We start from the raw sequence: 26,508 nt of genomic DNA, 5'->3' as shown, positions 1-26,508 counted from the left end.
TAATGGAAGCCTGTAAGTGGAAGAAAACAAAGCTTATGGAGTTTAATGGCAATGTCAAGTGGCTTAAGCTTCAGTTATATGAGTGGCTAGAGAGTGACAAGCCAAGGATTATCAATTAGATGTGTGTGGGGACCTTGAGAGAAGGAACAACACATGCATGTGAGTATGTGATCTCAACAACTAATTACGTGTGTAATTATGGAAAAAAACACAACTAATTAAGAGTTCTAAAATATTTTTTTCCGGATTTTAAAAGTACTTTTTTTTTACCACTTAAGCTTTAAGGATCCTGTTAAAAAACTCAAAGCCTTTACAACTACTTATATTATTAAAAAACTATATATATTTGTTTCTTCATGTTTTGTTATTTTTTCTAAAGCAAAGTTTTTTAAATTTTTGATTAGTAACAGCTGTAAATTGTAGAAACTTGTTTGTTTTTAATGTAGAAATTAGTATGTAATCTTTTATGTACGGCATCAAAAGATTTTGAAAAATTATTAAATTACGTTAGTAAATGTTTTTTGAAAAAACAATACAATGATTGTAATTTCGATGAGATCCACGTACAATCCTTAAAACCTAGGATGAATTATGTGAATTACTCAAATTTGGGAAACAAATTATGTAAATAATGTTACAAATTGTTAATGTCGGAATGTTATTCAGACTCGAACAGAATTAAAGATATCACGGTTAAAAAAAAAAAAATCAGTTTGGATATAGTCTGTAAGATTGATGTTATTTCGAAAACAAAAAAAAAGGCTTGAAATATACACATTTATAGGGAAAAGAAGATTTTCATATCCGTACTGTCTGCCCCGTGTATTTTCATACCTGGACAATTTTGTAGGGTATTTTACAACCTAAACTTCAATAAAATTTGAATTTCATACCTATACTTGATACAACATGCAAAAATCGGAGTCAATCTAACGGGTTGTTAGTCAACTCCGTTACGGTGCTGAGTCATCGTACACGTGTAAGCTGACGTGTATCAAAACAACGTCGTTTTGATGTCTTCTTAAAGTTTTAAATTTTTTTGCAAAACTGGGGTCTTGAACCCGCGAGCCGTTGTCACATAGGTAGCACCAAATACCAATTGATCCCACAACTTTCATCGAGCATTTCACAATCTTTTTAACTTATAAACCAGAAATGTTTTGTGTTTTCAAATAAACCAAACGACGTCGTTTTCAATTGGGGAAAAATAAGAATTCTAGGGTTTCGATTTTCCCAAATCGATTTCTCATTTCATCTTCTTTTTCTCCGAAAATAGAGTGACGAAAGAGGAGATATTGGAGAATAGAGAGCGATGATGTGTGTGGTGTAAATATCGAGTAGAAATCTACAAAATCTGCGAAAATGAGGTATGGTTCTACACAAAATCGAGTAAAAATTTCAGATTCTTGTCGTATTCCACACAAAACATGTGTTTTGATATCGTTTTCGTTGTTTTTATAGTAGTTTAATCATTTAGATGTTTCAATTAGCTCAAATTTTATTGATTTTAGAGTCTTTGTTTTTTGTATCCACCAACTGTTCGATGAAATGTCTGTGAGAGTGGAAAAAGGTTTTAATTAATCTGACATTTTGGGATGTTTGCAGCCATAATGACAACGGCTCGCAGGTTCGAGACCCCAGTTTGCAAACTCAACGTAGACCCCAGTTTTGCAGCCATAATTTATTCTCTTTAATATGTGAGAAGAAACTTTTCTTCTAAATTAACTTTTTTTTCATTTCTTCTGAACTTTTTTTTCCATTTCTACTAACTTTTCTATCAGTCAGACCCTTCGTGTTAATTTCACAATCAAAACTAAATGATTCTTCGAGTAATTATCCAATAAATTTAACCGCAAAAAAGTATATACGAGATCATTTCACAGGAATCAATGGTACACTAAAGATTTCCGAAACCCGTTCTTAGTTAAAGCGGGAAAATTCTTTGTTAGTTTTCAGATTTGTAAATAAAAATGCTAAGTAAATAAACGATTAAACTTATGAATTAAAGACAATGCAAAGAAGGAAGATTGTTTGTTGGTCATAGAGTATTTCAAAGAACAATGATTAATGGAATACATGAAACAAGCAATTTAAAATGAGGAACCGTTCTCGAACATGAACATAAGTTTAGACTAATTCTCTTTCAAGACATTTATCACTAAATTCGACTATTCAATTACTACACTTTCATTTGTCATTTCCTAGACTAATTCTCATATCAAACAAGTTCATTTGGTTAAATATTTCCACAGATGGTATGACTTTGAAATATTCTAATTAAATTCCCTTTATTCTAGATGTTCATGATAAATTTCCTCGGTTCCTTCGTCGAATTTCTGGTACGATAGGGACACATTTGGTGGTGATCAAGATGATCACCGGAACATGACACCATTTAGAGTCGGAATAATGATTGCTACTTCAGTAATTTCTTATACGTTGTTACTTTTTCCCTATTATAAATTTGTGTTCTGTTCTCGATAAATTTCAAACAATGCAAGAGAGAATTCACAAAAATCGCAAACAACCAAGCAATATGGAATTGATTGAAAAGGAAGTAATCTACATATTGAAGGAAACATCAACTTCCTAATATGTTATTAATCTTCTTTACAAAGTAAACTTGTAGTAGAACATAAGCATCACATTTGTTGCATGTTGTTAGAGCTCTTATGTTTCAATTTGGTGTTCGTTTGCAATATTGGGGTGATTGTGTCTTGACTGCTGCATTTCTAATCAATAGATTACCTGGTCAAGTTTTAGATAATAAGACTGCGTATGAGAAGTTAACTTTTAAGCCTTAGATTACGTTGCTATTAAAACTTTGGTTGTTTGTGTTACTCTTCTACTTCTCCTATGTCTAGAACTAAATTTGATCTTAGAGATAGAGCTCGTGTATTTCTATGTTATCTCTTGCATGGTACAAAAGTTATAGAAACATCCTCAGTTTTCGTTTCAAGGCATGTCATATTTCACGAGGATATTTTCCCTTTTGCATTTTCTGCCATCTCAAAAGATGTAAAACATTCATTTCATCATTTTTCTTTTCATGCGCCTATTGATGAACATCTGTTTCTAGTGTGATCATCATCCAATGCTTCTCCTCTAGCGCTGCACTGAAAAGCAGACATAGTTCCATCCTATGAGTCATATTTTTTGGTTTCTGCTCCTTCTGAGCCTAAATCAACATAATATAGCTAGAAAAGTGTCTTTCCATTTGCAGGAATTTTAATGCTATAATAATATTTTTATTAAAACTACGCCATATCATATGATAAACTATATCTCTTATTTCTATCTATATGAACCTTTTCGTACTTTCATTAATATCATTACAAATATCCCCACACCACAAAAGTATTCAGAGGCTAAGAAAGACATGGTATGAAATGATGCTATGGGAAAGGAGATTGATGCTTTTGTACGAACCGAGACATGGAGTGTGAGAGCACCTCCACGGGTGGTTCTTAAGGAGTTCTTAAGGAGTTTTTTAAGATTAAAGCCATTAAAAATAAAGCAAAACATGAATTAATGTTAAGAAACGGTTCTTATTTTAGATGTTTTAGAATTGTTAAGAACCCGTGATGTGGTAATTTGTGATTGGTCATAATTATTAACAAAGAAAAAAAAAAGAGTCCTCGTGTTTTTTATTTTTTCTCCGATACATGTCGTGTCTCTTTTTTCTCTACCAATGTCTCCAAATGCGAAATCTCCTCCGATACATGATCCGTTGAATTGAGAGGAGAAATGAGTTGGAGAGCGATCTATATATTCTTGGTCCACATGGTCTGTTGATTATGAGTTCCTTGATTTTGATGTGTTTCTCATTGATAGTATGTTTGTTGATTTCCTGAATCGTGCTCCACCCAATTGTTGCAAATCATGAGTTTTAAGCTAAACCAAATTCCTTTTAATTCGATCTGATACTGCCGTGTTTAATTATTTGGATTTGAATTAGCAGTTTTTGTGCTTCTGCTCAATGCTAAGTCTGGTATTCTTAGATTGGTTTGTTCACTGTTTCCTCCCTACTTACTAATGTAACGCTCCGACCGCCATCTCTCTTAATGGGCCCGTCGTCCTCTCTCGGTCTGTGGGCCCACCATCTTCCGACGACCGGTCCGCTACGTCTGGGAGGCTTTAAAACTTGTATATCGACCTTACAAATTAGGCCTGGGCAAAAAAACCACTAACCAAATAACCGACCGAACCGAACCGAAAAAAACCGAACCATATCCGAACCGAAGTTTTTAAAATAACCGAATGGTTAGTAAAATCTCCTATCCAAACTAACCGAAACCAAACCGAACTAAACCGATAACCAAACGGTTAACCGAAATATCTAAAAACCTATAAAATACCCAAGAGAATATCCAAAACTATACTTATAAACTCAACATATTAATTATTTTTAGAATCAAAACAATCAAATACTTTAAATAATCAAAATATCCAAATATTGTTTGTTAATATTTGTCAAAGTTAAATACTCTTTTACAAAATTGAATCAAAATTTAATTTTCTTTCTAATATTTTTCTTTTTTTTTTGTATTTTCTTTGGTTAATTTTGGTTAGTTTCGGTTAATTTCGGTTATATTTGGTAAATTTCGGTTATTTTGGGTAAAAACCTGAACCAAACCGAACGTAATAAAAGTTTGGTTAGTTACGTTTATCTATTTAAATATCCAAACGGAACCGAACCGAAAGGTAACCGAACCGAACTGAAATTTCTAAAATATCTGAATGGTTATTATATTACCATATCCAAACTAATCGAAACCGAACGTAACCGAACCAAAACCGAATGGTTAACCGAATGCCCAGGCCTACTACAAATCACCATATGATCTTTTCCTGTGGTTTGTCCTCACTCACACAGTTCCGACAATCACTTCCCGGAAGGTCATCCATCTTGAAATTGCTCCACCTCAACCACCCTTAACTGTAAAGTTCTCTCTAGACAGTTGACCGAAAAAATAAGTGCACTTTGGTGACATAGGTGGCCAAATCAATTCTTTTAAACCTCTTTGCATGCACCACCATATTCCTGAAAAAGATCGCAACGTCCTCGTTGCGTACCAAGAGCATCATCCCCGATGGTGTGAGCTTGACTCCACACTCGCTTGGGTTCGGCTCTGATACCACTTGTAACGCTTCGACTGCCATCTCTCTTAATGGGCCCCACGTTCTCACTCGGCCCGTGGGTCTACCATCTTCAGACGGCCGGTCCGCTACGTCCAGGGAGGCTTTAGAGACTTCTTTACCGACCCTACAAATCACCACATGATCTTTCCCTGTGTTTTGTCCTCACTCACACAGTTCCGACAATCACTTCCCGGAAGGTCACCCATCCTGAAATTGCTCCAGCTCAAGCACCCTTAACTGTAGAGTTCTCTCAGGACAGTTGACATAGGTGACATTAGAATGGAAGTTAATCAATTCTTTTAAAACCATCTTTGATGACATATGTGGCCAAATCAATTCTTTTAAACCTCTCCGGATGCATCACCATATTCCTGAAATCAGGATGTTACAACTAACCCCAAGCTGGACTGATAGAAGTACATCAGAGTAAACATACCACAGCCTAAAAATTTTACATGCTTTTGTTTCTTATGTAGATTCATGGCTGATCATGATGCCTGGAGAGAACTTGCATAAATTTATATTTCCTTGCAAAATTGATTTTTTTTCCTTCTTAAGAAACCCCAATAGGGATTACCATTGGAAGAAAAAATAGTTAGGAACCACTCATGGAGCTCTTAACTTTGAAAAAGCAAAATTTAAATTTAAAAAATGGTTAAGAACCCGTCATTCACTTTTAACCATTGGAGATTATCTTATAACTGATTTACCACCCGGTAAGATTACAATATGTTGCAAATGGTGGTCTTTACTATCAAATATCATGCTGATGGAAGCATTGAACGCTATAAAGCAAGATTGGTAGCTAAAGGCTGTACTCAACAAGAAAGGATTAATTTCATTGATACTTTTTCATCGGTTGCAAATATGGCTATAGTGAAAATCAACAAACTTCCTGTCAATATTTTATCAAATTCTCAAACACTTTAATTCATTTTGGATTTGAGAAATGCCATGGTGACCATACATATTGTCCGTAAAAGTGTTTGATGGAAAATATGTATGATCTTTGATCCAAGTGAACAACAGAGACAAAATTATCCAATTTCACTAGAACTGTGTCTTTTGAAGAAACTTCTTTTGTATCTGAAGGAGGCCAAAAAGAAATGTGATTACTGCAACAATGTGTAAGGAAATTTTGTAGATGCATGAGCTCTTAATTTGCAAGTGTTTTCTCTTTCTTTGAAGTCTCCCTAACCGTGGTAGCATAGGTAGTATACGATGCTTCGAAGAACTTGTACTTGACTCCTAAGAAGTAATCGGGTAACGTTACCTGCATTGAAAATGCATCAATAACAACATAATTATCAATGTTTGATAAGCCATTTGAAATTTATGTTTTTTGTAAAGAGGAGGAGCAAGGTAGTGAAATAGTGGAGGTGTGTGACTTGCACTCTTTTTCTCTCCTCTTGATTTTGTCCCATTGGATTTTCCAAGAGAGGTTTTAACGAGGCAAGCCCCACACACTCTTTACTCGAGCCCATTGTTGTCTCACAGCCCGTTTCCAAGGAGAAGCCCATTTCGTTTGAATTCAGTCTTTGTGTGTTAATTCTGTTTTCTTTCCCTAGGACGAGTCTCTACATTCCCTAGACTCTCTTATTCTCTTTATATTCGCTTATTCTCCTTGTATTCGAACTCATCAAACTTTTCTTATAAAAATCTCTTTCTGATTCTGTTTGATCACGAGATTGGTGTGTCATATCCTTTCTCAACTTGTGAATGCTCTTGGTGTGTCATATCCAAGCAGGATCAAGCCCAGAAGTTCAAAGGAATCTCGCAGCCTTTAGAATTTCTACTCGACCCCTCATCTACTCACTTGCTCGATCTCATCATACCATCACCACTAGTCACCTACTCGATCGTTTCTTCACCAAACGATCATCATTCATCATCATTCATCATACTCGATCGATACTCATCATCTCTTCACCTAATCGACCCCATTTTCATCTACTACTCGATCTCATTCACTCACTTACTCGATCCCACTTTCACCAAATCCACTCGATCACACCCACATCATCCCATACTAGATCGCAATTGTTCACTCATTCACCATTCTACTCGATCTCCTCATCGTACTCGACCATGCATCACTTTTAATCGATCCACTACCAGTTTACTCGATTTCATACCCCTCATCACCACCAAATATACTCGATCACATCCTCATCAAATAGTCCATCCGCAAACTGTTTCATGTTAGTCATACTCATTATGCAATCAACCACACGAAGTGCATCAAGGGACTGTGATCTCTAACTATGATCATATTAAGTGGTATCAGAGCCACTTCGTGTCAGGTTGTATCTTTCTAAACTTTTCAACTTCTGATTCGTTTTTGCGAAATTGTTTCATCGTTATAGGCTTGAATACTTATCTGATCTGAATGAAACTTGTTAAAACATTTAGATCACGTTCTGAACTATTCAAATATGTACTCGATCGAGTGATTAGGAACAAAACTCTTTGACTTCCATGCGTGCTCGATTGGGGTTCTTTAGAGCTGTGTAGAATTTTTGACTTTTTAGATTCTGTTTGCTTTGTTACTCGATCTACAAGGAACATTTTACTTGTTAAACATGGTGAACAGAAAAGAAGAAGAAAACTGCACCAAACTAATTCTTGAAGCTCTCATAGCCACAATGACGAAGATGATGGACGAGAGATTTAAGGCTTACCAGAAAAGAAAGGAACAAGAGCGTAAACCCAAGCCACCAGACAAAACATTGAGATCCACACGGAGCAGCCCACAGAAAATCCTTCATACTCCTAAATCCAAACCTGTGCTTTATTGTGATTCTCAATTTGCTAATGAACTATATAAATTTTCAGGAAAAAGAGACTACCTAGAGTGGGAGAAAAACATGGATGAATGGTTTTTTACCAGAACTTCTTGAACGAGAAGAGATTAGGATGTGCAATTAACCAACTCACTGGAGACGCCTACAACTGGTGGGTACAAGAAGTTGATGATCGCTGGTATTACAAGGAGCCAACTATCACCTCATGGAGAGATCTTAAGAAACTACTAAGGAATAAGTATGCTCCGCAAGCACCAAACCGCACTCCACCAGCTAATGCCACAGTCCAGGAGTTAACAGTTAGAGAAAACAAACCAGTCTCCCATCAATGTTTTGTTACTAAAGAGAGATTTGATCATCATAAGAAGAGCTTAGCTCCCAAGGAACATAAGGAAAGCCTTAAGAACAACCCCATAGCCGAAGAAGAATTGAAGAATGAAATTCTGAAGATTATCAACGCTTACAACAAACCCAAGAAAGCTAAGTGTACTTTTTCTTCTCCTTCGGAAAAAGCTAAGTTTCCTCTTCCTACTGAAATTGTGAAAGAAACATGTGATATGTCTGAGAAACCTGAATTTGTGCTTGAAGATGATCAAGCTTGTGAAAAACTAACCCAATTAGAACCGGTGCATCCGAGTAGTATTGTTTCTGTTTTACAGATCACTCAAAAGAACCAAAAGAAGAAACACAAAGGAGTTTGTCATTGGTTAATGATATGGAGCAGCTGCCTAATTTGTGGCCAAGCCAGTCCTTATACCATCTCTTTGTGACTACCAAAGAAAGCACTGTAAGCAAATTGATTTGGTTAGGATAGAGCCTCATTTGTTTGTGTTAGTTTCTGCTCAAGATGAAAAACGATTTGGTTTGGAAAATGTGAAAGAATTTTGTGTTTCAAAATCTGTTTTTGACAAATTGATTCCAAATTTTGAAGCATTCACACTTGAAAAGTTCTTTAAACCAAATGGTTTTCTATTTAATGAATTTCGTGAATTTAACTCTTCTTTGAGAGTTTCTTTGTGTAGCAGTGCATTTGAGCTGTTTAGAAGTAAAACTGAATATGCATTGGTTAAAACATTCTCTGAATTGATACATGCGCTTAAAAACGTATCATGTGAATCAAATCCGTTCATTAAGCTTTGCAACACAAGTGTGAATGATCATGTTCTTAAATTTTCTACTTCAAGTATAATGCACTTGTTCTATCCCATTAGTGTTCAGAAAAGTGACAACAAGTAAAAGCACATTCAATGTTCTACACCATAGCCATGAAGACTTGAGAAGCCTCCTGATTGGCATCAACCTCCATACATCCGCAAAGAATCCATACACAGATCCATGAGTGAAACTAGAGATTTCTATAAAGGTAATTCAGTGTTGATGCTTGGTCAAGGAGAAAGACTCATGTGTTCTATTCAAATCAAGGAGAATCCACCAGATGCATTATTTGAGCAGAGGAGCATCCCTAAGGTAAGTGTTTACGTTCTCAAAAAGCCTTTTATTCCTTATCACACAGATATGATTCTCTTGTCTTTGTCAAAAGAGCCCAATGCAGGTGTTAAAGCAGTCTTGAAGCACATGGGAAGTACTAGAAGGAGATAGGAAGACAAACGATTCAAACCACCTGATCTACATCAGAGTACAAAAAAGAGAAAGGAAGACAATCGGTTTAAGCCTCCTGATTTGGACCAAGATAAACATCAAGACATCAACAGCTTCATACTGATCAAAGAAGCACCACCAGATGGAATATACAAGCTGAAGCTAAAGCCAAGGATGGATAGACCCTTTCAAGCGCTAAAACATAACAACAACAAAGATTATCCAACTTATCTCCAAGGTAAGTACAATATTGGTAAAGGTTTTGATGTTACTTACTTTGTTTCTTTTGATGCAGATAAAACAGATTTGATGTCAAATCCTTTTCAACTGGGAGAGGATGATGTGATAATGGGAAGCTTGGATCATGGAGCTGAGGATCTTGAGCCAGAAGACTCACGGGACCAGTCAATCGAGCAGTCAATCGACCAGTCAATCGAGCAGTCAATCGACCATTCAATCGAGTAGTTAATCGACCAGTCACTCGGCCAGTGACTCGACATGCCACTTGACCAGCTACTCGACCACCAGTCACTCAACCACTCACTCGACCACTCACTCGACCACTCAATCGACCATGCAGCTGGAGACTCAATGAAGCTTGAAACTGATGACTCAATGGACCACTCGACCAAGCACTCGACCAAGTATGAAAATAGAGAACTTAGAGCTAAAGAGGATGAAGCATTGCATGTTCTTGGTGGACAAATGACAAGATCACATATGAAGCTACTAAAACAAGCTACCACAACACTTCTACAACCTATTGAGCTTAAACATGAAGCTTGTCCAACCACATTGGTTGTGATTCAAGCCGTTTAAGCGATAACAGTGGAGGTGTGTGTCTTGCACTCTTTTTCCCTCCTCTTGGTTTTGTCCTATTGGGTTTTCCAAGAGAGGTTTTTAACGAGGCAAGCCCCACACACTCTTTACTTAGCTAAGGGACAGACTTGACAATGATCATGACTTGCTAAATTTGACTTAGAAATAGAAAGAGTACTAGAAAGAACTTGTAACTTGGCATTTGAAGGATGTCCTAGGCGTTGATGCCAAAGATTGCCTTCACTTGTCAAGGATCCACAGAAACTTGCAACCACATGAGATTTAAGAGGATGAGAAAGGGAGTTTGTATCCAATATGTATAGATTCTGATGTAGATTACTACTCCTAATCATCAAGCCCTGAGAAAACTCCTGTAAATAACAATAAATAGTATTGAAATGAGCAGAGCATTGATTATCATGCAGTAAAGTACTTACACTAATGAGATTAAAATGAAATGAGGGAACATGCAAAACATTGTAAAGAATGAGTGAATCTGATAATTGAATAGTACCAGTATGTCTAATAGGGAGTTTAAGACCATTACGTAAAGTGACTGTAATCCCGGACACTAGAAAGATTTCTTTAAATTTTGAAAGATCATAACACACATGACTTGTCGCACCACTATCAATTATCCAAGCACCATTAGGAATAGAAGAATGAAGAGATCAATGATGATGAAATATGAGATTATTATTCTCATACCTAAGGTTGGTGGAAATGTTGAAAATTTTACCAGAAGAAGACTGTATAGCCATAGCACCATGTTCTGTGATAGAGGAAGGTTGCTGAGGAAGGACTTGAGGCTCTGGACCAGCAACATTGACATGTGTGCTTAGTTGATTAATCAGAGTCTGAACTTGTTCCGGATTGAGTTGAATTATATCCAGATTAATAGGATTTGTCGCAGGAGGTGGATAGTAAGGCATATGACCAACTTTAGAAGGACAACTAAAAACATTTGCAATTGTTCTCTATGGAGGAGTATTGACTTCAGTAGGCCTGAACTGTGTTGGTCTTGACCCATAATTGACCTGACCACGAGGTACAAATGGAGCCTTGCTATTGTAATTGTTCTGTGCTGGAGGTTTGTATCCAGGTGGATATCCATGCACCTTAAAACAAGTCTGAACCGTGTGTCCCATCTTCCCACAAGGAGTACACATTGGTCTATTACCTCCTCTGGGACGATAAGTGTTGTAAGCAGCCACATATTCTTGATCAACATAAGAAGAGCTGCCTGTAAATGAACTGGATGTTTGAAATGCAACACTGTCATTCCTGATTACTGGTTTAACCACACGCTGCCTCTCATCCTTAGGAACAATGTTATAAGCTTCTTCAATGCTTGGAATCGGTTTTAGCATCAAAATATATCTTCTGGTCTGTTCATAAGCTTCATTAAGACCCATCAAAAACTTAGTTACTCTGCTTTTCTGTTGTAATTGTTTCCAAAGTACTGCGGCATTACACTCACATTCACCACATGTACAAACTGGTAACTCTATGTAGTTCTTATACTCTTCCCATAAAGTAACTAGCTTTGTATAATAAGCACTAACATCGAGTGATCCTTGTTGAATAGAGCTAAGCCTATGTTCTATCTCAAAAAAACGAGACGCATCATCTTGCTTGAAACGAGACATCAAATTGTTCCATATTTGTTCAACAGTAGACTTAAAAAGAAGATTCTGGCCTATCTTTTTGGAAACGGAATTCATTAACCAGGTAGCTACCATATTATTGCATCTACTCCAAGAACCTGAATCTTTATGATTAGGAGGAGGTTTAAGAAGTGTACCGTCGACAAAACCAAGTTTGTTTCTGACATTTAACGCCATATGAGCCGATCTTCTCCAAGAATGAAATTCAGCTCCGGTAGATAACCGATCAGCTACCAATTGTAACCCAGCATGATCCGAGCAATGAAGGAAATACAGATTCTCATACTGATCTATACTCTGCTGATTAAGATCGGGATTGTTGTATTGATTCGCTGTTGCATCAAGAAACGATGGACGATGTGGATTTGATCCATTGTTGATAAATTGATCAAAGAAGATGATAGAGATTGTCTCGAATTGAAGATATAAAAGAGAATCGAAGACAATTAGGTCAAAAGAAAGATGAAGAACTCAGAATCGATCGCGAACATGAATTGAAGAATCGCGATGATGTTTATACAACAGAAATCGTAAAGACAAGAGAAAAGATGAATGAGAAATAGCTCCGATGAAGAAGATGAAGCATTCTTGATCGTGAATGCTCTAATACCATAACAAACTCTCCAGCTAAAGAAGACGACAATGTAGAGAAGAGAGAGAGAGTGATTAAGAGAGAGAGTGATTAAGAGAGAGAGCAAACATTTCTCATTAATTCAAGTATACAATGTGTTACTTATATACATGTAGAAACATAAGCTAATTAGCTAAATGCTAACATAAGCTGTTTATATTAACCTAAGCTTCTCTGTTATTGAGCTAACATACGCATATACTCATGATAGAGATTATGTCTCTCTTATCTCTATACTACTAAAAGAGAAGTACAAAAGTACTTGGGTCGGGTTATAAACAAAAAAAAGGAAAAAATAATTATAAGGAAACATCGTTTGGCATTAATTACGAATTACGAATTTAATTACGAAAAACTAACGATAATTAATTACCTAAAAAATGTGAAAGTAGTTTGCACAAAAAACGGCTTATGTGGCAAACATCATAAATGACGCCCTACGTATCTTCTTCGAGGTCAAGTTTGATTCTTAGATCTTATTCCCATCAACAACATACCAACGGCTTCGGGAATAAGATTATGCAAAAAATATCTTTCAGATCTTAATTAGCTTTTATACGTGCAAAAATTCCTCAATTCTCGCCCACAATATCTTAATTACTTTATTTTGAAATCGAATCGTTGAAAATCTGAATAAGATAAAATCGGATTATATAACAATCCTCATTAATAACGCATATATAAAGATATTTACTGTTATTGCCATTACCATATATTATGTTGAGATCTTACTTCCTTTTTAAAGTCTTCTCAAATAAAAAAATACGAAATTCTCGGTGACTAATAATATACTTTGCCAAATATAATTTTGAAAACCCTACTTTTCTGAATATATGCGTAACCAGTATAAATATAGGATCAAACCATCTGTTTTTCACAAATCAATCCCATTTTACTTTACTCCTATCAAACAAAATCTTTTACCCAAATGGCTCTCCATAACGTTTTCACAAGTCTCAATGGTATCAGACCTTTCAAAACAACCTGGCGAATTCAAGTCAAAATCATTCATTGTTGGACTCAATATAGAAGTTACACTGGCGAGACTGTTGAGATGATTTTGGCAGATCTAGAAGTAAGTAAATCGATTTCTTAAATTGTTATGTTATTTTCATTGATTACGTTTGCCATCTACGTTTCCATTCTTTAACCATAGTTTTATATTCATTTTTTATAGGATACTTTGATTCATGCCACTATCAAGAAACAACAACTTGCCAAGTACCAGAAATTTATCGTATATTATTTTTTATAGGGTAATTTTTAATAATTCTTTGATATTATCTTCTCTTTATATAACAACTAACAAATCTTTTCATATTATTTAACTTGCTGAACAATTAGCTTAATTATCAAAAACCTAATTCTTTAAGTCTTCCGTCTCTATATATACACACAGAGCAACATAACATAAACTCATAAACGCAATTTCAAACATATATTAAAACATATGGCTTCTACCACAGACTCAAAAGAAAGTGGAAATCCTATGTTATTAGCTTGGTTTAATCTTAAACTTTTCAACTAGGCAAGATGCTTATGAAATTCCTACTGTTTTCACTTGGAATAAAAAGGAGAAAAAGTTTCAAGCCAGGAGAAGGTCATTCCAAAATGGGCGTACCAGGTATATTTCACCTACAATGGATTCAAACGCAGATTTGAAATTACTTTTTCGTTTTATAAGAGGTCCCAAATGAGATGAAGATCTCCGGATGTTTAACGGTGTCGTCTATCCAACCTACAAAAAAGTTTGTGAAGCACGTGGTTTGTTAGAATAATAGCATAAGATTGAGATAAATGCTATTACTGCCATTATCATTTTCTTAACTATTTTGTTATCCTCCTTTGCTTATTTTTTTCTACCATTGCTTAGTGAGCACCTTATGTTCTTTATTTAATCAAATAAATTTCTCAAAAACATGTATTTAGATTTCCAGATTACAATAACATCCTAACTAAACCAGATTTGCTAACACTACTTTGAAAACAGAGATTCAAATAAAATGCATACAATAAGTCTATCTTATATTATGATACATCACCTGTTTAACTTAATTACAGTTTTCCATTTCTTATCAATAGAATACATTAAAATATAAGTTCTTTTGTTGAAACTTTACTAAATCGATAGATATAGGAATTATATACGATTTTCGATTTACCTTATCGCCATTTTTAAGGTCACTATTTCACTGTACAACAATAATCTTCACAAACTACAACACAAGCTACCTGTATAATAAAACGTTTTCATCTATTATAACAACTTAATCTCGACGATGTATTATTGAATTGTAAGTTTTGATTACGAATCGATTGCAAATTTTATGGATCTTATAGATGTAAAACATGAATTTTTCTTACCTCTTCGATTTTAATTCCATTAAATTTGCTCACAACGACATAATTCGGAGATGCACTCTATCAATTGATGGGTCTCTGGGATATTTCGATTTCATTGCAGAAGAAGAATGGAGATTTCGTCTTCTTCGTTTACCCTTTTTTCTTCTGTTGTTTGTACACATTACACATATTAGACTCTTTGAACAGACACATTTCATACTGCGGTCCTAATCATTTTCCATATCTAAGCCCAATTCCATAAATATTATGTCAAAAGTTGGGTTTCAGATTGGGCCTTATTCTTACCAATATCGAATCCAAATGTCCATGTCTTCTTATTATGTGATTTTTATTATTCTACACTTATAGACACATTTCAATAAAAACAATAAAATACAAACAATATTTAAAATCAAATCACAAACAAACGTAAAGAAATATCTTCCCCCGCGGTGGCACCGCGGGCTCTAACCTAGTTTTCTTTTAAGTTTGCGAGTACAAACTTAAACTCATCTTTTTTTTTTGATAACTCGGTGATGCTAAAGGCTTTCTAGGCCAAAGACTAATCCTGGGGCCCGAAGAAACCATGTTAGAATTCGAACTCTGTGGCCAAACTTACTTAAACGCATCCCCTAATTGGATACCCTAAAGCCTAAAGCTTGTGTGGATACTTGCAACTCATAATATTCTTTTTTTCTACTACACAAATTAAATATCACATATATTATTTAGATAAAGGGTTTTGTGGAACATAAATTTATCTATGGAATTTTTTTTTTTTTTTAATAGATGATATGTTAAATATCATTTCAAAATATTAAAGTTGGAAAAAGATGATTTTATTTTTCTTCTCGACAGATATTAATTTTAATTTTAATTTTAAATACTTTACTTGTTTTTTTAAAAGTAACTACATGTTGTTAAAAAGTGAAAATATAAGTTAAACTAAATATGGAGTATCATTAATGTATATATATACTTGTTTATCATCTTAAATTTCTTGGTCAATGTTTTAGAGTTGGACCTTTGTGGGACCAAAGAATTTGTGGACCCTATGTACAATACGAACCATTAGATTGATATTGCAACACCAAAAAGATAATCGCACGGCTATTAGAAATAATATTGCTTACATGTTTTACACTTGTCACAAATATGCCCGAGAATTTTCCGCAACAATACAAACTACCTTATAACGACTTCATGATTATTACATGACAAACTTTAGTGACCAATTTACCCTTGGACTACCAAAAATTTTTTAAAGTAACTTTTTAACTCAAACAAGTTATTAAAGGTTAGATCTTTGCCAGCTCATCGCTCTTCACAGTTGTTCTTATTTATAAAGTCTTAATATTTTACCTTTACCTTTACTTCTCCCTGTTTTTCCTCTTCCTTAATTTCATCTTCAAGCTTGAATTTCATTTCATTTATCAATTAATTTTCTCATCATCCCTTTTTTTTGCAGTGAAGTTAAATTGCTCTCTTTCAAGTCTTGTGTTCTTTAAACCAAAAAAAAAAAAGTGTCTTTGTGTTCTTCACCAACTCATTTCTTCTTTCAGATCTAGGGTTTCATACTTCACTCATTTTTTAAGTAGTTCCATCTTCTAAACGTTTATAATTTCTTCATCATAATCATCGTATGGAGTTCGAGTCAGTGATCAAAATGCATTATCCGTATCTCGCAGCCGTTATGTACGATGATAGCCTCGCTTTAAAAGATTTTCATCCATCTCTTACCGATGATTTTTCTTGTGTACACAATGTACATCATAAACCTTTCCAGATTAATCTCGATAGGTCACATCTTCCATCGATGGTAAACTCTAATCCTGATCTTTGTCACAAGAATCTTTCATCAAAGATCTCAAGCACAACTTCAGATCACTTTATACAAAATCTAAATATTGTTCCCTATCACTTGGATATGCAGCCTCACACAAATGAAATACCTTCAAAAGAAACCATTAGGGGCATCACTCCTTCTCCATGCACTGAAGCTTTCGAGGCATATTTTCATGGCACATCCAACGACCAAGGGTTTTTTGGCATGGCCTATACCACCTCACCAACTATTGATGAATCTAACGTTTCACATGTCCCACATGACAATACTATGTGGGAAAATGATCAAAGCCAAGGATCCGTCTTTGGGACCGAGTCAACCTTCAATCTAGCCATGGTGGACTCTAAACCAATCTTGAGCGCAAATGAAGATACCATCATGAATCGACGTCAAAATAATCAGGTAATGATCAGGACCGAGCAGATCTTGAAGAAGAACAAGAGATTGCAGATGAGGAGGATATGTAAACCCGCGAAAAAAGCTAGCATCATCAAAGGACAATGGACTCCTGAAGAAGACAAGTAAATTCAACATCTAATCTTTTGGAATCCTCATAAATAATTTTCTTAATCTAGTATGATTTTTTTTTTTCCTTTTCTCTAGTATGATTTTGTTTTTAATATGAAGATTTTCTGATGATTCTACCTATATTTAGGTTATTGGTGCAATTAGTGGAACTTCATGGAACTAAAAAATGGTCTCAAATTGCTAAAATGCTTCAAGGAAGAGTTGGAAAACAGTGCAGAGAAAGGTGGCATAACCATCTCCGTCCCGATATCAAGGTCTCTTAATTTCTGCCTTCTTCTTATTTTCACAATTTATTTTTCACAGGAAAAACAAAAACAAAATACCATTCTTCGATACGTTCAGATTCATACATGATACATTGAGAATCTTCTAAGAGAATTTTAACAAACTTTTTTCACACTTGTCAACATGTATACGGTTTTATTTCATGCATGAGTACTTTAAACTTTTGTTTGTATATACATATATGTCTATGACATTTATTTAAGGAATTTTGTCCTCTTGTTGCGGACAAAACTTCACAATTGGTAAGACATTTAAACTAAAGTCATTTTCATTTGGATTCTCTCATACAATTCAACAAACATAAAAAGGAAAAAAAAACATATAAAATAAATATTTTGGTTTAATATTATATGTATCATTTACATATAAGCATATTTTATGTTGTATGTTACAGAAAGATGTATGGACTGAAGAAGAGGATATGATACTGATAAAAGCCCACAAGGAGATTGGGAATAGATGGGCTGAGATTGCTCGAAATCTCCCGGGACGCACCGAAAATACGATCAAGAACCATTGGAATGCGACAAAACGTCGACAACACTCGAGGAGAACTAAAGGAAAAGATGAAATCTCCCTTGCACTTGGTAGCAACACTCTTCAGAACTACATTAGGTCTGTTACTTACAACGAAGATACCTTCATGACCGCAAACTCAAACGCAAACATTGGTCCAAAAAACATGAGAGATAAAGGTAAGAATGTAATGGTTGCGGTCTCGAAGTATGAAGAGGATGAGTGTAAGTATATTGTTGATGGTGTGATGAACTTGGGTTTAGACAATGGAAGGATCAAGATGCCGTCATTGGCGGCTGTGTCAGCTGCCTCCGGATCAGCGTCTACTTCTGGTTCTGCGTCCGGTTCTGGAAGTGGTGTGACCATGGAGCTTGATGAGCCGATGACTGATAGCTATATGGTGATGCATGGATGTGATGAAGTTATGATGAACGAGATTGCTTTGCTGGAGATGATTGCTCATGGTCGTCTTTAGGCCGTGCAATATAAACAAGTCGAACTTGATTATATCTACCTATATAATTATGTTATTTATGAAATTAAGTTTGTGCTTTTTCATTGAAGAATTGAATATGTAATATATATTGTGGTTTAATTGAAGGTTTCTATTGGACAAAAAAAATATTTGAAGGTTTCTTTGCTCTATCGGATTTTTTTTTGTTATTCTTCAATCGAAAGACCTTTCATTTTAACAAATAATCTATACATATTGTCAATTTTCGGTAATACTATATGAATGATCAGTGCGTTTGCAGTTAGGAGAAGATGACCGCAAGGTCCACAACAAATTAGTCACTAATTAATTAAAGAATAATTTTGTATCGACTACGCCAAAATAAAAATAGTTGTTTACAAAATATCTGGTTTAGTATGATGTAATATTAATATGTGTTTTACAATCCGAATAATTATATCTATAAACTTTTTATTATCCACACTTAAAATCTTAGAACATCTAATCATAGTTTGATATTTTATTAATCATTAATCAGTGTCTCTTCTCAGAAGTTTCACTCATTCTATTAAGCCTGACCAAATAAACCGAACTAAATGTACCGAATCAAAACCGAAGCAAATAGAACCGAACCGAACCAAAAATTTAAAAATAACCAAAAGAATATTAAATTCTATAACCGAAAGAACCGTAACCGAATCGGTACAGAACCAAAATATTTCTGACAACCAAAAATACCCGAAATACAATTATATTTCCAGAAATATTAGTTATTTATATACCAAATAATAAAAAAGTACTTGAAAATATATAAAAATAATAAAAATATCCAAAAATAACCAAAAAATATCCGAAAATACTCAAAAACAACCGAAATATTCGAAAATATCCAAAGCAAAATAACCGAATGGATACTAAATTTTAAAATCGAAAGAACCGGAATCGAACCGAAACGAAACCAAAATTTCAAAATAACCGAATGGATACTACATTTTATAACCGAAACCGAACCGATAACCGAACGCCCATGACTACATTCTATACTACCATTTTGTTCTGTTTTAATTTTAACAAAATGGTAGTATAGAATGATCCAAAACTCAATGGGATTATGTAAATATTCCTAAACTAAGTTATGATAATCTTCTAGATCCTTCTCGATCTTCATGATTTCCATAATCTTAGGCGATCATCTCGATCGTCGATCTCGGTCGATCTCCGGTTCTCCCAATAATCTTCGTTTTCCATTTGTTTTGTTATCACCATTCGAAAAGTCATACATACTACATAATTAAAAGAAAAATACATAAAACTTTTGGGATCTATATTCATTAATGATATTTTGACTAAACTACATAGAAATTTGAAATCATAAACAAAGTAATAACCAAATACATAAAACTTTTGGGATCTATATTCTTAAGAATCTTAACAAAATATAATAAACCACTTCTTCTTCTCCTTTTTGTGCCATTCCTCCAAAAAGTAAAAAAAAATAAAAAATTTAGGCTTTACTATAATAAATAGGCCCATGTAGATATTATCCCATTTATACAGATTTGTAATAGGGAAAAATGTCATTTAAATCGTCACTTTGCTATTTGTGGAGGTTTAAAGCATGAACTTTGAGTCTGGTGCTTTTAATCCTCAATTTCTAGTTGACTTTCAATTTAATCTCTAACTTTCGTTGACGAAGCCGATTGAGGCACGTCTTTAACTGGACAAACGGAGGATTAAGACGTTGTTATCTGTCCGTCTAATATATCCGTTAATAAGCGAAACGACGTCGTTTAATCAAATGAAAACTCCCAAATTCGATTAAGCTCGAACCCTAGAATACCAAATCGAAATTAGAAATACAAAATCAAAGATTCTCTCTCGTTTTCTTCTCTAATCTCGATTTCTTCTCAAATCTCGATCTCATCTTTATTCCTCAAGATCTGTTGTCTCGATTCCGATGAGTTCTAGCTCCGAGACATCGATAGTACTCGCTGCCCGTGGAGTGCCTTCAAAGTGTGTGTGGGTTAGGTGTAAGGATCTTTACATCGAAAACTCAACACAGCTATCTTGAAGTCTTGATTAGAGAAGAAAACGAGAGAGAATCTTCGATTTTGTATTTCTAATTTCGATTTGGTATTCTAGGGTTCGAGCTTAATCGAATTTGGGGGTTTTCATTTGATTAAACGACATCGTTTAGCTTATTAACGGATATATTAGACGGACATATAACAGCGTCTTAATCCTCCGTTTGTCCAGTTAAAGACGTGCCTCAATCGGCATCGTCAACGAAAGTTAGAGATTAAATTGAAAGTCAACTAGAAATTGAGGATTAAATTCACCAGACTCAAAGTTCATGCTTTAAACCTCCACAAATGGCAAAGTGACGATTTAAATGACATTTTTCTCATTTGTAATATAGGCCTGCCTATTTAAGTAAAATACACACGAACTAAAACGACGACGTTTCTCAAATAAGCGTTGGACAAACGGAGAAGGTCCCACCTGTCCTTGTCTCCACTTTGTGTTCTCCGATTTCTTCATCTCAGTGGGCCTCTGCCACCGCCTTTGGATAATAGTTCTGGAGATTTATACAAGAATCTCATCACCTTCATAGTCTCAACTTGACTTCTCCATCACACACAAGAACAAGAACAAGAAACTTTTACATTTCTCTTAACATTACGTAAGTATCAAGAACCCAAGCTACATAATCTTTTATCAATATGTCTACATGTAAATCAATTAAGCTAATTTAATTCCTCTGCAGAGACAGTTTCTGATCTGGGTTTTCAAGTCCGGTGTTGATCCCATTGAGTTTCGGATCTAAAAGATCCGAATATTCAGACGGATCAACTAGAGAAAGAAAAAAATGAATCTTGAGAATGTTTTGGAATTGACCAGCTTTGATTACTGGTTTAATTGGAGAGTGTTACTATGTGCAATATGGGTAATAGCTCCAATGATTGTTTCTTTATTCGTTTTATGGAAGTACGAAGATAGTTCAGTACAAACTCAACCATCACTTAATGGTAGTGGTAATGATGATGATGCTGATGTTTTATGCATTGATGATGTTTGGAGACCTTGTTTTGAACAAATCCATCCGGGTTGGTTGTTGGGTTTTCGGGTTATCGGGTTTTGTTTTCTTCTTGCTAACAATATTGTCCGGTTTGCTAATCGTGGATGGCGTATTTACTACTATTATACTCAGTAAGTTCTTTAAAGATCTCTACTTTGTTTTGTGGAAAGTGAAGATCTTTGATGCTTTGAGACTGATATGATTGAGATTTATGATTGGTAGGTGGACATTTACATTGATAGCGATCTACTTCGGGGTATGTTTTGATTTTCGATGTTGAGAATATGTATATGGTTATAGTCAAGTTTAGTGATTATGAATGTTTTTGTCACTTGTGTGTTATGTAGATGGGATCATTGCTTTCAATTTATGGATGTTTACAATACAAGAAGCAAGGGAACACGAAACTTATTGCTGATCAAGTAGGAATCGATGCAGAGAACGGGGTTCGTTCACCCCTTATAGATGGTAACAACATGGTTTCGTTCGAGAAGAGAAAAACTTCTGGTTCAGAGGCACTAAAGTTGTATGTTCATCTCTTCCAGATTATATATCAGGTAGACACATTCCTTTGGTGATCATGATGTTTAGTTTGCAACTTTCAGTTTTCTGGCTTCACTAGTTTATATGTGATAACTGATACTGTTTTGGTACTTGTGTGTTTTGGTTTGTTGAAAAACAGATGGGTGCTGGAGCAGCGGTGCTTACAGACAGTATATATTGGACCTTTATTTTCCCGTTTCTGTCTTTACAGGAATATGAGATGAGTTTCGTAAGTTTTCGCACTATTCATCAAGAATTTTTCTTATACAGTATAATAGTTAAAGCTTGTACACGGCTAACGGCACTTTCTACACACAACTTTGCCAACATTGTGTGTTTCAGATGACTGTGAATTTGCACACGAGCAACCTAGTTTTGCTGCTTATTGACACGTCTCTTAACCGTCTGGTAAAACACTTCTTTCTTTCTGCATATAAGATGTTATGACGAGTTTTCGTTTCATTAATGTATCAACCTGAGGTCTTTTTTTGGTGTTGCTTTGCAGAAATTTCCCTTGTTCAGGTTCTCTTACTTCATCTTGTGGACAGGAAGTTTTGTTCTTTTCCAGTGGATTCTCCATATGTTTATCTCCGTAGGGTAAAAACTCTTATCTGGCCTTTATCTCTATCATCTTTTATATGTTAAACTTACTTCTTGATTTATCTTACACTTCTATTCCTCGATTGACTCAGGTGGCCATATCCATTTCTCAACCTGTCATTAGACATGGCTCCAGTGTGGTAAGTCTTGAAAACATTTACATAGCTGAGTCAGAGGATCGGTTGGTTTTATCAAGAAGAGAATGAAATGTTTCATTCCTTAGAATGATCTTGCCTATCCTTAATAGTTCAATTCATGCATCTGCAGGTATTTGTTGGTGGCACTCCTGCATCTTCCTTCTTATGGCCTCTATGCATTAATCGTCAAAATCAAATATAAACTCATTTCATAGAGTAGTTTGAGTTTTTGCCTCGTAAGAGTCTGTGCTCATTTCATTCCAAGGGTTTACAAGTTACAACAATGAAAGAAACATAAATTTTTACCCCATGTCTAAAAACTTCAGACACATCATTGTAAACACCGCATTATGTAGTACATTTCCAATCGTTTTGTCGATGCATAAAATATTTGTTACCAATCTAATTCGCATATCGCAATGGCTGTGATCTTCTATTTCTACCATAGGTTATTGTTGTCTCCAGAGATAACCAAATGGTCAAGTCTTGTGCTGACCAAATACTTGCTCTTTCGAACAGTTTCCCTTGATTATAACTGTTATACCGCGTTACATTGATAAACACATCTCTCACATTTCGGGTACAAGTCTTTCAACGCAGTTTCACTTTCTCTTCTGTATCAACAACCCGTTGATTGAGTCTAGCAACGATCTCCGGAAGAAAAGTACTTCCAAGTGATATAGACATGATCTAATCTACTCCCCAAATTACTCTTTCAACAAGAATTTCTTCAAGTTGAATGAACAAATCAAGCTCCAATCCGAATATCCATCTAAAAGCCATCTGTTTTGCTGTGACCAGAGCTTCTTTCACCATTTTACAAGTATTTCATCAGGAACAATGTCTGTCCATCAATCATTTCTTAACTAGTCCGTTTTTCGCTACCCGAATCGATTTCAGCTCGAAGCAAATTGAAAAGAAGTAACCATAGCAACAAAATAGGAATGCTAACATTACCAAAATAATGATAGAAACATGGAATCCAAATGAGTATCTACCACATGTTACAAAAGTTTATGACCTTCACCAAAACCCGAAAACCCCGAATAATTCAAGGGTTTAGAATTGAAGATTTGAGTGAGACCTGAGCAGCCAAGTCTTGCTCTCCTAGTCTCAAGAGACCCTTACTCAAAACCTCAGCCACATACTCATCAGCCTCCCACGACTCAGACCCCCACCCACTCTCTCTCAACAAGGTATAAACCCTAACCACCGACTCTCTCCTCTCAGCTCCAACCACAGCTCTAATCAACTTAGCTAAAGCCTTATCATCACTTCTTTGATCAATTATTTCTATTTCTCCAATAAGACGATCTATCTCATCGAACTCTTTATTCCTCGAAAGAGCATTAACGATATCGGCGTAGAGAACAAGGTCAAGAGGAGGATACTCTGAACGAAGAGTGGAGAGAACATGAACAGCGAGAGTGCAATAGTCTTGACGGAGAAGCTCACGTAGGACGGAGACTAGATCGGATTTTATGAGACGGCGGAGAGGACGGAGGGTAAGAGAGATTGAGCTACCGGTTCGATGTGCTCGTTTGAGAGATTGGATCGATTGGATTGCTTCGGTGCTTAGGATTCGACCTTTGAGAAGTGGTCCGCGGTTGTCGCGTGGACCGCATCGGATTGAAACTAACCTTCTCTTAGGAACGACGACGCTAAGGTTAAGGCTAAGGCTTGGTGGTCGAGTCTGGCTGAGAGAAAGCGCCATTAATCACACCAATCTTTACGAGTGTGGTTGTGAGTGAGAGAGATGGTCTTTCATTGGGCAAGCCCATATCATTTATATTAGGCCCATACTAATTTTTAAAAGGCCCATCTTTGATACAAAATTAATTAATTTCTAGTTACGGCGTCGTTTATCTCCCCCCTCTCCGTGAAAGAAAGCTTCAGAGTTCATATTCTTCCTCCTCTCCATGAAAGTATGAAACTTCCACTACATGAAGAGAATCCATGAAGACAACGATGACGATGCCAATTAGACTTCTTCTTCTCTTCCTTCTCGATAAGGTGTGCTTATAGCTGACGATGAACCACCTTCCGACTTCCGAGCTTTCTTCTCGTTCTTTTCTTATATTGTCTCTGATAAAGCTCACCAAGCTTCTTCCTCTAGAATTCAAAGAAAGATCAAGAACACAAAAACAAAATAATAACTCTCTTTTATTATTTTGGAAACTCTTTCAAAACCTAAATCTCTTAATCTCTCTTTCAACTCTTAAACTCATAAGTTATGCCACACCTTGGCATCTCCTTATATAAGAATCTCATAATCAAATCATATTCTTATTAGAACTCATATTTTGATAACTCCTAAATACAAATTTAGATAAGTCCTAAAGTTTCTAGTACTAATCTCTTTTTAACTTGAACTTACTTCAAGCTTACGTCAACATTCTCCCCGTTAAGCTTGAACTCGACTTTCTCCAAATCTTGAACGCCAATGAGCTCCCTCATCTCTTTGAACTTGATTCTTGCAAGTGCCTTTGTTAAGATGTCCTCCTTTTGCTCACTTCTCGGAACATGATCTACTTCTATTTGTCCATTTTCAACACATTCTCTTATGAAATGATATCGCCTTTGTATGTGCTTACTTCGGCCATGGAACACTGGATTCTTTGTAAGAGCTATCACAGATTTGTTGTCAATGGGTATGGTGACCTTTTCACATAATGTCCCTGTTATCTCACTCAATAGATCTTGGAGCCAAACTGCTTGTTTTGCCGCCTCAGTCCCTGCCATGAACTCAGCTTCACAGGATGATAATGCCACAATATCTTGTTTTTGTGAACACCAAGATATTGGACTTTCACCAAGGTAGAACACATTCCCTGTTGTACTCCTTCCATCATCCGGATCAACATTATGACTACTATCATTATAGCCAACTAGTCTTGGTATTTCCATACGCCTCTTAAAATTTAAGCCAAACGTAATAATTCCCTGTAAGTACCGCAAAAATTGCTTCATCGCAGCCTCATGTGATTCTCTACAACTTTGAATATATCTACTTAGAACTCCCACACAGAATGATAAGTCTGGTCTCGTATGAAGCAAGTATTTGAGACAACGAACATTTTTCCTAAAAACCGTAGCATCTACTTCTTTCTCATTCTCTGATTTTGCCAACTTTAATCCGGTCTCCATAGGAGTATGAACTAGGTTGCAATCCTTCATTTCGGTTTCTTCTAGGATCTTGAGAGCATATCGACTTTGAGTTAACACTATTCCTTCATCATGCTGAATTACTTCAATTCCAAGATAGTATGTCAGTCTTCCGAGATCACTCATTTCGAACTTAGAGGACATCTCCTCTTTGAACTTGTTAACGAGATCCAAACTTGTTCCCGTGACAAACAGATCATCAACGTACACAGCTATGACAAGTAGATTTTCTTTAACTTCTATGCGATAAACAGATGGCTCCTTAGAGCACTTCACAAACTGAAGCTCCAAGAGAATTTGATTCAACTTGTTGTTGCATGCTTTTGGGGCTTGTCTCAAGCCATACAATG

At 35.5% G+C, this 26,508-nt stretch overlaps 3 protein-coding genes and 1 long non-coding RNA gene across 5 annotated transcripts; 3 read left to right on the top strand and 1 right to left on the bottom strand.

Annotated features, from left to right (window-relative positions):
- The first annotated feature begins 1,067 nt into the window (after window positions 1–1,067).
- LOC110228123 lies at window positions 1,068–1,833 on the top strand. Its single transcript, XR_002331738.1, has 2 exons — window positions 1,068–1,367; window positions 1,606–1,833. It is a non-coding gene; the product is annotated as an uncharacterized LOC110228123 (long non-coding RNA).
- A 14,532-nt stretch (window positions 1,834–16,365) lies between these two features.
- On the top strand, window positions 16,366–18,815 carry LOC9313140 (transcription factor MYB118). Of its 2 annotated transcripts, XM_021024569.1 has the most exons (4): window positions 16,369–16,824; window positions 16,939–17,372; window positions 17,507–17,633; window positions 18,059–18,815. In XM_021024569.1, the coding sequence occupies exons 1-4, from the start codon at window positions 16,648–16,650 to the stop codon at window positions 18,653–18,655; spliced, it is 1,335 nt and encodes a 444-aa protein (XP_020880228.1). In that variant the 5' UTR covers window positions 16,369–16,647; the 3' UTR covers window positions 18,656–18,815. The 2 variants fall into 2 exon arrangements, with proteins under 2 accessions (XP_020880227.1, XP_020880228.1); XM_021024568.1 differs by having other exon boundaries at window positions 16,366–17,372.
- A 2,237-nt stretch (window positions 18,816–21,052) lies between these two features.
- On the top strand, window positions 21,053–23,413 carry LOC9311470. The gene is made up of 9 exons (XM_002877025.2): window positions 21,053–21,317; window positions 21,402–21,844; window positions 21,936–21,969; window positions 22,061–22,270; window positions 22,396–22,485; window positions 22,599–22,664; window positions 22,762–22,853; window positions 22,949–22,996; window positions 23,124–23,413. The coding sequence occupies exons 2-9, from the start codon at window positions 21,504–21,506 to the stop codon at window positions 23,206–23,208; spliced, it is 966 nt and encodes a 321-aa protein (XP_002877071.1). The 5' UTR covers window positions 21,053–21,317; window positions 21,402–21,503; the 3' UTR covers window positions 23,209–23,413.
- A 508-nt stretch (window positions 23,414–23,921) lies between these two features.
- Window positions 23,922–24,746, bottom strand: LOC9313139. Its single transcript, XM_002875355.2, has one exon. It carries the CDS (start codon window positions 24,705–24,707, stop codon window positions 24,045–24,047), a length of 663 nt encoding a protein of 220 aa, XP_002875401.1. The 5' UTR covers window positions 24,708–24,746; the 3' UTR covers window positions 23,922–24,044.
- Between the last annotated feature and the right edge of the window lie 1,762 nt (window positions 24,747–26,508).

The sequence above is a fragment of the Arabidopsis lyrata genome (genome assembly GCF_000004255.2).
Source record: "Arabidopsis lyrata subsp. lyrata unplaced genomic scaffold ARALYscaffold_5, whole genome shotgun sequence".
Taxonomy (NCBI): Eukaryota; Viridiplantae; Streptophyta; class Magnoliopsida; order Brassicales; family Brassicaceae; genus Arabidopsis; species Arabidopsis lyrata.
The sequence above is the reverse complement of the archived record's forward strand: the minus strand, read 5'-3'. Positions and strand labels throughout refer to the sequence as shown.